At 40.3% G+C, this 13,333-nt stretch overlaps 1 protein-coding gene across 1 annotated transcript in view; it reads left to right on the top strand.

The window, feature by feature from the left end:
• Positions 1-13,333, top strand: part of rttn (rotatin) — a 41,801-nt gene that overhangs the window by 3,046 nt on the left and 25,422 nt on the right. The window contains exons 5-21 of the mRNA XM_042510440.1: positions 88-178; positions 435-549; positions 3,251-3,401; positions 4,335-4,503; positions 5,102-5,292; positions 5,515-5,630; positions 6,555-6,722; positions 6,829-7,041; positions 7,267-7,379; positions 7,915-8,041; positions 8,374-8,499; positions 9,515-9,631; positions 10,195-10,334; positions 10,997-11,168; positions 11,264-11,363; positions 12,028-12,113; positions 12,738-12,855. Coding sequence (XP_042366374.1) covers positions 88-178; positions 435-549; positions 3,251-3,401; positions 4,335-4,503; positions 5,102-5,292; positions 5,515-5,630; positions 6,555-6,722; positions 6,829-7,041; positions 7,267-7,379; positions 7,915-8,041; positions 8,374-8,499; positions 9,515-9,631; positions 10,195-10,334; positions 10,997-11,168; positions 11,264-11,363; positions 12,028-12,113; positions 12,738-12,855 — 2,313 coding nt within the window. The remainder of the gene's footprint in view (positions 1-87; positions 179-434; positions 550-3,250; positions 3,402-4,334; positions 4,504-5,101; positions 5,293-5,514; positions 5,631-6,554; positions 6,723-6,828; positions 7,042-7,266; positions 7,380-7,914; positions 8,042-8,373; positions 8,500-9,514; positions 9,632-10,194; positions 10,335-10,996; positions 11,169-11,263; positions 11,364-12,027; positions 12,114-12,737; positions 12,856-13,333) is intronic.

The following is a 13,333-nucleotide window of genomic DNA, read 5'->3' on the forward strand; positions in this document are numbered from 1 at the left end:
TTTGCTCATACTTTTGTCTAAAGCGCACACTACCTTTTTTTCTATAAATGACTCCTCTGACATGTTTTATCCCTCTGTCTTGTGCAGTACACGAGTCTGTGAGGTGTCTCAAGTTTTCTGTGTTTCCATGGCTTATTTTGACAAACACGGACAGGCACATACTTTCATCCAATGAGAGGTGAGAGACAATAAATGATCAAATAAATAATTTATGCCCAGTTGAAATGCAGTGTTAAATTAACAAAATAATGACTGAAAAATGAGATATTCTCTGCCAATTTTTGGTAATTGACAGTTTATGAGTCCCACAAAGAAACAGGATAGATTTTTTTTTCATTTAGCTGTTTTTTAAACTTCACAGCAATGCACAGTAATGTTACATTACTGAGTATCTAACAGTAAAATAACATATCTCCGCTTAACTTCTATAACAGTTCTCTAAGGAGCATTAACCCCAACTTGGTGCGGACCGCATGTGAACTTCTGTGTGATGTCATAATGCAAGACTTTCCAGCTGAGATCTTCCTGCAAAGGCCCAGCATTATAAAGGTATCATATATGTTCATATATGGATGGAATATATGTATAGTATTGTAAAAGAGCATTTGTTTATGCTTGCCTATGCTGGTATATTTTAGAAATATGAAAGAAAGAAAAGATCAAACCTAAGATTATATCATACAGAAGGCACAATGTTTGCAGCTCCCATTATTTGCAGTCACAGGTTTGATCCCACGCTATAACAGGTATTGTTAGAATGACTGACATTTCTTTTCATCTTCAGGCACAATGGGTTTCCTCTAAATGTTTTAACGTCAACTTTAAAGGGATACCTTGCTGATATTCATCCAGCTTTGTAACATAACAACATAGGCAATATGTGTAAATGAACTGTGGTAAACATACATCTAGCTTACCAGCTCCAAGATCTCACTGCTCAGCTCCCAGCTTGAATATGGGCTTAATTTTTTGCTGTCTCTGGGGGTGTTGCTTGAACAAGACATTACTCTTTTGCATTTTTGTACACTTGCCACCACAAACAGAAAGAGAGGAGAAAACAGATCGAGAGAGAAAGAGAGACCTGCCCCTCTTTCTCTATTAAACACAGATCGAACTCAAAACAAACTGTAAAACTAGGAAGTGCTGATCAAGTATGAACCAATATTCTGTCACTGTATTCACCTAAAATTTCTTCTGAAACATTTTATTGCACTGTTTGGCTGCACCGTGACAATTTGTGAACAGGAAGGGGGCACCATATTGTTTTCTGAATTGTGAAAATGGAGGCTGAAAATACCGAGACAACAGTAGAACTAGGCAGCGCTGATCAAATATGAACCAAGATTGTCTTTCTGCTGTTACTGTGATACTGTGTATTTCTCACCTCAAATATCTCAGAAACATATTTTAGCTTACTGTGTAACTCTAAATCGAAATTGCTTGTTATAAGCTGGCCACCATATTGTTTCCTGTGTCAAAACGGCCATGCTGGCATTGTATAATGTGGGAGTGTTTATCATCAGGTATGGCGCAGTGCATTCTGGTAGTTGCAGGTTTTCTACCTCTTTGACAAAAGCAAATGCCAACACCCTTTTATCATTTTTTTTCTGGTTATATAGTACCAATTTCAAAAGTTTGTGCATCTGTCTACTGCATATACAGCCTAGTCAAATGAAATAATCATCTCTCCAGCTATGAAATACTTCTTCAAGGGTACACTGAGCTCAAGTTAAGTATGTCGTTAAAAACAAATATGTCATTAAGTTGAGTTTTTAGTAGTTTCAGCGCCTTGAAGCAGGACATTAACTGTGGCTTTCAGTGCCATCATTTTAACTCAACAGGATGTATGAACTTAGTCAGTCTCAATGCTTGTGTGCAAGGCAAAATCCTGTATTTGATTAGCACTGTCTCGTTTTAAAAAAGGCTGGCTTGTTTCTGACTCTAAATTTTCTTAATGCTTGATTTAACTTGGGTGTCCAAGGAGACAAAATTAAAGATGCTACTGAAGAATTTCAATGCTTGTTTATTTTCTGCTGGTTCTCATCTTGCTCCTCATAATGTTTGGTATTGTTTATTCACATTAATTAGTTTATGGGTGTTGTTTTGAGTGGCCTCTGCGGCCAACAGAATGGAATTTACCACCATAATGGAATTTATGGGATGGTCACTCAAGCCACTGTCAAAATAATAACCTGTCAAATGGTGTCCTTGAACAAAACACCAATTTATAATTCTGTGTCCCTGATCTTGGAGGAGGTTGTGGAGGCCTCTGGAGGCGCACTTTGCTTGAGCAGGCACTAGATTGCTGTGAGGATATTGTTTGGTCATGATGTACCTCTTGAAGGGTTTGAAAGTCCTTGATGGGATGTTTTGCTTCTTTCCTCTGAAGGTCTCTTTGGATAGCAGAGATTCTGTAAAAGAGGTCTGCAGGTTCTCAGACTGGCCTCATCCTGGCCTTGTTTGCTTTGGAGGAATCTAAACTGTCCTATGAATTCATTTTGGGGCTGACTGATGCAAATCAACAGTGAACTCCATCTTTTTTTTTTACATTCAACAGATATGCTCTCCTTCCGTCTTTGTAAAAAATCCCCACATTTTTATTCATCTATTCGTATCGTGTCAGCAACAAAGTGCATCTGTTGTCTGAGCTCCTCATTTCATTGGCATAGACGAAGTGTTGGAGGAGACATCATTTTGCCCCAATGAGCCACTGTGAGCATTACTATTTTGTTAATAAAGTGGTGCATTATGTAACATTGGTCTCAAGGCAGTATTAGCATACTGTCACCCAGCAGTCTCATCATCAAAAAGAAATTATTATGGGAGAGCGCTTGTCTTCTTGTGGCTTTACTTGGCCCTCCTTTGAGTTACTAGAGCTATTAAGCTAAATTAAAAAGACTTGGATTTAGAGACATGACATCATTAGCAGCAGAGGGCAGGGAATGTGAACTTGGAACAAATTGTTGCTTCAATAATTCAATTCCACTTGCCCTTTTATTTGGTGAACTTTATTACAACTTTTCTATCACTGTCCTATTTTAGGCTCTGTTTTGACATGGTCTTTGTGCTTTGTTTGTCTCAGCTCGGGCTCTGTTTCTTTTCTGTTTGTAAAGAGAAGCATAAACCAATATATTTACACGATCACAATATTATCGTAATTGTTATTGGTCATTATGTATGCCTTCAGTGAACCTTTCTATATGTCAGCTTCATTGTTATACTAATTCTTTGATATCCCTTCTGTTTTCAGAACCTCTTGTCCCTCTTGAGGCTGGGTTCAGGCAAATGTGAGGCAAGCTACCTCCACTTGCAGGCTCTTTCCTGTCTGCGGCAGCTTTGTGTGGGGCTAAGGAGGAGACTACGCTTTCATCAAGATCCAAGCTTCTACTCTACAAAGCAAGGTAGCACGCCTTCTGAGTTGCAGATGGTGATTAGTATTTTTCCAATGCTTATTCTGTTAGTGTACATGTGTTCCCTCATTGTGAAGTACACTTTTAAACAAATGAAATTATTATTTGGATGCAACGACGCACTCAGATTGAAATCATAGACATGACGCAACCAATTCCTAAAGCATACCAAATAAGACCAACACTACTTTACACTCTTTCATTTCAAATCATTGTAATTAAAGTAGATGTAACAGCTACTGCTAACTAATCCCAGTGATTAACTTCTTGCAATAGTGAATTTGTAAACACCACTATCATAATGGAAAACCCCAGTAATGAGTCCTTAAACCTGCAAATGAATTAGCATTTTAGCACCTCCTGTTCCCTCCTCTCAAACTTATTGGGTTCTTTGAATGGATTTTTGGTTAGAAGCCTTAAATAAGATCTGTAGTTAACACAAGCTGAAGAGACTTTCACATTTTGTTCTACAACAAATTTTGGCAGTAACTACCCCATTTGTAAACTTTAAAGTTTTTATGTGTCTTAGAAAAGACCTAAAAAGTGGCCAACTGAGACTACAAGTTTAGTAGTTAGTGTTGTAGTTAGTTTTAACCTAATATTACGTTTTTACTTTTAGCGATTGCATTTAGGCTTCCAGAGTCCTCAAGTGGTGTTCATTTGTCAAGATTATCTATCTGAAGAAAAATGTGTAAATATCATAAATGTTTGTTTACCACAGAGCTTATTTACTGCAATGATCCAAAATCCAATGGAAAAATCCCACAGGCTTTTTGATGAGGTAACCAGAGCGACATTAGCTTCTGGGTTGGCCTACAGATAAAAGTCATCACTGGGACACTCTATATTCTTTTTGCTTTATCAAGCAGATTTATGTGTATCTAATATGCAAAGATGTCCTCTTTTTTTGTTTTTTTTGTCCAGATCCAGTTTCCCAGAACTCGTCCTTTTCCCACTCCCAGGAGGTGCGAGGCACCCAGCGCTCCCAGGCCTCATCTCCAGGAGCAGAGTGCTCTCCTCGTCCCTCTGTGGTGGGGCGCACAGGCCAGAGAGCCAGGGGAGATGGCCAAGATGGAGATGCAGCTTCCAGCAGGTATGTATATTGTGCATTTTTAACAAAAGTAGTAGTAGATTGTAGAAGACACTGCATCATTTTTGGTACATCAGTTCTTGCTGTTCTTACTGTCTGAGGTATTGTTTCTTTGCATGTCTCTAGTTATGTTGGCAGGGAGCGCTGAGATTCCCTCAGTTTGGCTTTTGTGGTATTATGTTAGACTGGCTGCTTTGCTTGTAGAAATATCTTTTTGATATGATGCAGTATCGTTGTCAATTCTGTTCATCAGACCTTACACTTAACAAGAGTCTTATACTTTTTAGGAATTTGTGCACAGTAGGATTTTTTGTGGCTTTGATAATGACAAAATTGCTGGTGACACCAGCAACCCGCACACCAAGATAAAACGATGTGTAAAAGACTGTGGAGGACTTTAATATTCCGTTTAAATATGAAAAACTCCAGGAGCCCTCTAGTGGCTGATCTACAGTGTTTAAAAATCACTTCTGATTCCCGTGATGGCAGTTTTTATGATCCATCCCTATACAGCTCATACGTCACTTCTTGTGTATGAGTGGTCCGAGTACAGATCATGAATTTACAGTTGTCTTCCTCTCCTTGTCTGTGATTCATCCAGTGGCAGCTCGCAGAGAGGTGGAGCAGCAGTCCAGGCCCCCAGGCAGACGGCCCAGTCACCTGCAGACGTGGCCCACTTGGAGCTTCCCGACTTGGGGGTGGAAGATGTCCTTGAGCTGCAGTTACAGCAGCTCACTTTGGCTCAGTTTATAGTTGCCACCATGGAACATGCCATACCTCTGCTTAAAACAGGTAGGCATCATTATGCTCTTTTATGTAAAGCAGGGGAGATTTTAATAAATTATCTAAATCAGTCGCCACTTTCATTTTTTTTCCGGAGTAAAGATCAAGTATTGCAAATATCCCCTCACCTGTTTCCCTACATTGACTGTATCCTCTCATTATTTGATCCCGTCGAAAAAAAAAATCTCCCTCGCTCTTGCTCAGTTTCTCTCCTCCTCTCTTCTTTCTCAGAGGGTTCGCATGTGTTCCATCGTGTTCTGGAGCTGCTGTGTGACGCCGTCCTCCTGCTCGGGGACAGTGTTTGTGAGCTGGTCTGGGACGATCGCAGCCTGGTGGGGATGGAGCTGGCAAGTCAAAACACAACTCATGACAGCCTCTTATGTAGATGAATGGATACACTTCACTGAAAGGGGGAACTGGGTTGGCCACCAGACAATTTGCCACAGACACACAGGCATACGGTGCTCGGCTGTCAAGGAGAACTGTAGGCATGTGATTGAGCTGAATGAATTATATACAGTTACAAAGGCTTACCACTGGTTACAAAGAGCTTCTCACACATACATGCACATGTCTTGTGTGTACCCCTGGGTTTATCCAAGAACAGAATTGTTGGGTCTGTAAATGTCTCCATTTACCATGTGTATTAAGTCCACACAATGGATTGCGATAAACTGGTGAGTTTTATTTCTTACCACGCCGAGTCATTTGTTATCCTCCCTGACTGTTTAAAGAGTATGTTCTTATGCAGGAGGACTTATACACTTGTCAAGCCCAGGCCCCTCTGGCCCTCTGCTGTTTAATACATGCCCTGAGCCGTGCAGCCTGAGAACTGTTTTGTCATCTTTATGTGGAGAGCAGCTTTTGTGTGCCAGACCTCTAGGTTTTTCCTATGGGAATGGGCTGAACTGTTCATGCCAGTCGCAGCAATGCACAGGGCATCTACTGCCCCCTGCTGGTTCAATTCTTCTATTGTTCAATTTCTCCTCCCCTAGAACAAAGTGGCTGAGAATAGATTGTTCCAATTTATTCATACTGAGATAGGGTGGATCTGTATCTCGTCCCAAAATAACCCTGAAATCTGATTACATTCAATTCCTAACCCCTGGAACGAGCAATTTTTCTCCTGGCCCCCAGCCAAGCCACACAGCGCGTCGGTGTGTGTCTGTGTCTGCGAACATGCACGTGATGTGAGTGCATGCACGTGTGTTGCTGTGTTTGTGCGGCATGTGCGCTTTTGTCTACATTTCTGTCTGCGTGTGTGTTTTTAGAAGGGAAAGCTGCAAGGCTGCATGGAACTGTTGGGGGACATCCTGAGCTACCATCAGAGCTTTTCAGCAGACGTTCCCCACAACTGTCAGGTTCATCACAGAATGGCCTACACTGGCACTGCTATATTTACCATTAAACTCCTACGGACCATCCTCCCTCCTGAGAAGGTGTGTGTGTGTGTGTGTGTGTGTGTGTTCTTGTGATAAATCACAATACTTTCTTCATATTTTTCTGTCATTATTTAACTTAGCTCCTCTTCGTTACCTCGCATAGGCTAGTGACAATCTCCCAGAAAACACGGCAACAGCTATTTTTCACCTGTGCTTGGACACATCATTGGGAAGTTTATTACCCAGCATGCAAGAGACAGCAGTGGCCTACTTGGAGCAGGTGAACTCAGACAGCCATGACCTCTACAGGAGGGTGACCCGCGCCGCCCTCTGGATGGAATCTACTTGCAACTTCCTCAAGGAAGCACAAGCTGAGGTATGAGCTGCATGTCACATATTTACAGTGAGCACAAGTAGCGTTGCAGGCTACAGAAGTAGGGCAGACATCTTTTACAAATAAACAACCTACAGTTCTTAAATTATGAAACACTTTGACAAAACTGTAGCTAGCTGATGCCCCTTTAGGTTAAAGCAAAACCTGTGTAGCCCGTCACTCATATCTGCATTTTTGTGGTCATTCATTGTTTATTATTCCTTAAAGGGGGAAAAGAACTGGTTGGAGTTACTGGAGCTGGCAGACCAAGCCATAGACGGCCTCCCATTTCACCATCACTTACCCATCATCAAGGAATGTGTTCACATCTGCTCTTACCTGTATGTTAAAAATCTATATCTATAAAAATCTATAAGTCTATCACTTTTTTCCTGCATTTAAATATTTTTCGCTGTGCTCAACTGGGACACTTGGGAGTACGAGAGGAATTAAGTATTTATCTGATATAATTATGCACAATAGGGTCCAATCTTTTAAGGAACTGCAGGAAAAATTCATATTGACAAACCAAGATTTTTTTTTTAGATATTTACAGCTAAGACACGGGATTACTAAACATTTTGATTTACACTATAATTTGACACCAGGACCCTTTGAGGATATTCTGTTTAATGACAGAAGTAAGAAAAAAAATCTAAACAGTACTTGTTGCAAAAGTAGTATGATAAATGGAATATAGATCTTTATCTTTAAGAAGCAAACTCAAAATGGTACAAGTGTTTAAATCTCACCTACAGCATTAAAACAAGTGAACATTTAGAGTTAATATAATACAAACTAATGATGAGAACTTATTATACTAGAGACAAAATTAATGTTTTTTTATGCTAAATTCTTTTGGTCATCCATCACTAGGTGGAAGTTCGACCAGCCCAGCCCCCTCCTCCAAACAGAGAGCCAGAAACTTCTCCTCAAGCTGCTGTCCCATCCCTTACTGCCTGTCAGGACGGAAACATACGAAAGCACTTTAAACCTGGTCAAGGTCAGAGCGAGCCATCTAATCCAGACACTCAGTGTTTAAGTCAGACTTTGTAGGTTCATGGCTAAAATTATGGCTACTAAAGCCATAATGTGCGTCTGTTTGGTGGGGGAGCCATATGTAAATAAGTAGTATGAAGATGGATGAATGACAGATCTTTGACAGCATGCTATAAAAAACCCCACTTGACATTTGAAATCAGACTTCCTTTTCATTTTACTAACTGTCGTCTAGAGTACATGGCTACATTTAATGTGAACTGGAAACTCTTATAAGCAAGTGAGAGGATAGCGATAATTTATGATGTGCTTTGGTGTGATTACATACACCCCTAGGACTGCCTTGGCATCCAGAATGTGTCACGACAGGAAGGAGCAGCCTGCGGTGGAGTCAACTTCCTTATCCACCACAGGGTGCTCTATGAAATAAGTGCTTTTGGACTCCAGGATTCTGCAGAGAAGGTAGGCATGTGTGTGCTTCCTGTATTTTTATAGAACCAATTTGACTTATTGTACTCATCTCATCTATCTATCTATACTGTATAGTAATATTGTAGTGTAATGCACATGTTTTTATATTTGTACATACTTCCTGTTTTCTATTTACTTATGATTCTCTTAGCTTATGTAGATAAAGCAACTTTAAGATATCCTGATTTCCCCCTGGGGTATTTCTGATCCTCATTCAGATTTTTACACCTTTGCAGTAAATTCATTTTGGCTACTTCTTTAAAGTGTTGTTTAGGTCAGGATTGAAATCAAAAAACGAGAAATGCATGATGTTGGATTTTTTGCCAATATCTGATATGTTGGTATATAACAACTTATTTGATACCAGTACCAATACTGAAATTTCCACATTTTTGGAAAATTATGCATCTTTCTTCCCTGAATGCCCTGACTCAATATACCCTTTTATCTGTATGATTATACCCTGGTTTGCATTAATTTTTATAGGTATTTCTATTTAGTGAATTATTTTTCATCATCTGTTGATCTGCCTGTTTAATTTTTGTCATTTAGATTCTTCTTACATACTTGTAAATCTTTCAGATATGTTGTTTTTTTCTCCTGTGCTGTATCAATCATATCTGATTTTTTCCCTACATATTCACAGTCAATTAAAAAAAGTCGCTTAATCATATTTTATTATGATATTTTTCATAATCAGAACATTGGCTGATTCCAATATTTCATTTTAAAGTAAACATCGGCCAATAGCGATGAAGTGCCGACATGATTGTGCATCACTTCAAACAATGTGATCAATCACAGGTACTGAAGAGAGGAAATGTACACAAATTTCTCTCATCTTTTTTGAAGTTATTGTACATTACTTAAAGGTCATGCTAACTTGTCAGGCTTCAACAGTGTAATGTAATTCAGATGTTTGAAAATCTGTCACTTACAGTACTTGCTAGTAAACATTTTGTCAGCGGTGCCTTTGTGAATTCAGCAGTTTACCTGTGATCTATAGGTGAACGTCGCTGCCAAGGATATCCTGCTATTCCTGCTCAAAGGACGATTGATGATGACAGCGTCCACCTGGGACAGATTCAATGAGGCACTTTACCCGGTCATGCCCATACTACAGGTGTTGTGCTCTCTACAGAGGCTGTGTTGTATTTGTACCGCAAAGCTCGTAAAGCGGCATCATCTTTGGAGCTTATTATATTACTTTCATGGAGCGGAGGGGAAGTGGTGTTACTCTATGTTCTCTACAATCAAAAACAACTATGATCAAAAGTTCAATTTTAGCGCTCTTGGACCACAAAGACTGCATATTGAGCTGCCAGTGAGAAAAAAAATGTAGTTATTCTCTCATTTACATATTCTGTGTTATACTGTTTCCTTTTCTGGGGAAAAAAACAAGCTTTTATTAATTGTTCAGTTTCAGGCAACAGAAAGCCTGGAAATTCTTCATGAATATACATGAGATTTTGACTAGGCTGTCAACAGTGATTTAATTCAAGGAGGCCATTTAGAGATGGGCCCCGCCATGTCAACAAGAGACGGAATGAAACCACCCATAATCAAAGCAATGCATATTTTATTTACTGTTGTGCTGCTTAGCTGGAATTCCCCATTGTCTGCTCCATTGTCTGCAGAGGCAGTCTGAGAATTGTGTGTGTGTTTGGGTTTCCGTGTGTGTGGCAGGGTTATGCCTGCACTGAAGATTCACTTGGAAACTGTGTCCTGCTGATAAGTGATGTGTCGGACGTGGCAAGAGACGATGCGTCTCCAATCACAACCAAGCTAAAAGCAGCGCTCCGACTCCTTTTCACCAAACAACCCACGTGAGTTTTGTCTTTGTCAATGTTTGTATTTGTTTCACTCTGTTTGTTTGGGTGTTACATGCCTGCCCAGATGTGTTTGCATATCAGCGATGAGTGTTTGTGTGATCGCATGTTTCTTCTGTGCCTTTGAGTCTGTCAAAGTCTTTGATTAGTTTGACGTTGGGTCTCAGGGTTTTTTGTGAAGCAGACAAACTCCTGAGGGTCTAAATATTCTGCTTTGCAGCACGTAATGTGATGGACATATTACCACTGTCTGTCCCTGTCAGCTGATGTTCTCATCAACTTGTCTGAGTGCTCTGTGAGGCCTGTGTAAAACAGCTATCCAGTCCCAGCCTATGAATATTGATAGAGATAGAAATTAACACCAGGCAGACACTGGGCAGGAGACAAGCTCTGGCAAATTTTGGCAACCGCTAATAAATTTGTCTGCCCTGCCAGCCATTTTTTTTAACAATCAATCACCATTTGGATGCCATCTAAAAAAACCTCCTCCAAAAACGCAAGTAACATTTTAAACCCTGTATTAGTATTTTAATGCAGACAGGAGGTGTGTTTTTCCTTGAATAGAGCTCTTTTATGGTGTTTTTAATCTGTACTTAAAACAGTGTGATTTTGAATTATTTAACTCCAAGTTTTGCATAAATTCTGCTCATTATTAACAGTGTGAGAGTAGCAGCAGTGCAACAAATCCTGCCCCACTTAACCAGCCATGATGATGCGAACACAGCCAGACCAGAGCTGGATCAACCAGTGATCTCTTCGCTTCCAAATCTCTTCTGCCTCAGACACCCTTTGGACATCACACTGGACACCAGCAGCAAGTCTGTCTTAAAGGTATACATTCACACACACTGAAAGAACAACACACTTGCATACAATTCTGAACAGGCAGATTTATGTGCTCTCTCAATATATTTAATGGTGGGTAGGCGGAGTCGGTTGAGAAGCTGTTTTGTATCCTGAACTCAGACACTGTTGACATCTCCCTGAGAAGATCAGCTGCAGAGCAGCTGTCTGTCGTGCTACAAGGTGAGCTGTCCTTAAAATACTAACTTTAATGTACAGTATTTCTCATAAACTCATCTATGATATTACTTTTATACATTTCCATGATGGATCTTGTCTCTGACAGGATAATACCTCTAAACCATCCCTAAGTCTACCTCTGTGCATTTTTCTGTAATAGCTGGGTCGTTTCAGATCGAAGTGTTCATGTAGAGGAATATTTTAACGAGAAAACACTGACTACTCATACTTTGGGCCCATTCTGTACCCTACAAGTACTTGCAACTCTGTAAAGCGGATAGTATTATTGCAAAGTATGCAAGCAGAATGTTGTCACTAACAATTCACATCCCCCTAACAGTTGATATGAGAATGATTTTGAGTTTGATATTCCAAAGTGAAGTATGGTGCCTGAATTTTCAACCACATTAAAAGAGGTTTTAAAGGCCTGAACAGGGTGCTAGATGCAATTTTATGGACTTGATAAAAATTTAAAAAAAAACAACTATAAAAGTTTGTGTGATACGTGAGAGGTCTTTCCTTGTGAAAACTACAATTTGCAATGAGTGCGGCAGAGTGTGTGCCCTCCCACCGCCATATGTTTTAGGCAAGCGGGAAAAGCAAATAGTTTATGATTATGCAAATGTTTATTGTCAGCACATTGAATTGTTCTCTTACTTCCCTGCAGACACAACAATGCACCCAGTGCTGAAGAATCTTGGAATAACAGACAAAGTCATTTCTTTCATTATGGGGAGTGTGAACGGCAACAAGGTAAAAAACAAACCTGTTTTGGTAAATTGATGAATGGATGTGTACTGAAGGAATTGCTGTTGAAGCCAAATAAAACAAACCCCCAATCTCATAAATGCAGTTCCATGCACTCTCGTTTGCGCACATGTCCTCGTTGATGTGTGCTCATGTGAGTACATGAGTCGCCAGCGGATGTGGAGGAAGCCCACCGAGGCGTGCATGATAGAAGGATGAAATGGCCTGTATTAATGGTGTCAGACAGGCCCTGGTCAGCAGTGATTTTTGCCCTCTAGTTACTGCAGTCTGCTGATCATTCCCAGGCCTTGAATCAGAAGCTGCTAACAGGGGTAATCGTCCAACATGTCCGGCTACATGGAGGTGAAGGGACAGGGCCACAGACTTGTCTCAGCTAACAAGTGTGTATAAGAGGGATGCCTGCAGGTTGTATTTGTCCCAACCGTCCACCGCCTGCAACCTGCGCAATCACAGAATTTGGGCTCAGCTTATTTGAAGAGACAGTAAAGAGACCCCGTGCATTTGTATGTGAGAGACACAAAGCAAGAGGAGACAGAAAGAGAATATGTGTGTTTGTTTGTGTTTTCGCTGCAATTAAACACTGCATGCGTATGTTGCTGTTCTCCCCAGAGCTTCGATTGCCTGCTGGAGCCTTGTGTATGTATCCTGAGGAAGCTGGTGTATGCTGATCCATCTCTGAGGCACAGTCTGGCACATCGCAACCTCCTGCTCCTCACACTGCTCAGGGGTACGTTCACAAGACAACTCATTAAGTAACAGCTCTACACGTCGCGTTGTGTAGCTCAGGGGCACATCCTCAAAAAAAGAACCCCAAAAAAGATGACAAGTCATCCATTGATGCATAGCTTTTAACCATGTTGTCACACTGCGGTAAGTGGCATATTAGTATGATGCAACTTGTCGTCATGGAGCTTATCTCAGCGTGATTTGGAGCTAAATTATCGCTCATTACGCATTAGGAGACATTTAATTAAAATTATAACATCTTGATTGTGACAACCTGAATATTTGTAGGTTGTTACTGCACAATGTCTGATTTAGACAGAAATAAATGTTATTGGGAGGTTTTATGCATAAAATATGTGCCAGGTGTTTGTTGTTTATTGTTTATGTTATGTATGCACAGCTCAGTTTAAATCACTCACTTGTTGCGTAAGACGCCAAATTTCAGTGTTATAAAGCTAATGTGCCGTGGAAGTCTAATT

This window comes from Plectropomus leopardus, chromosome 21 (assembly GCF_008729295.1).
Source record: "Plectropomus leopardus isolate mb chromosome 21, YSFRI_Pleo_2.0, whole genome shotgun sequence".
Lineage (NCBI taxonomy): Eukaryota > Metazoa > Chordata > Actinopteri > Perciformes > Serranidae > Plectropomus > Plectropomus leopardus.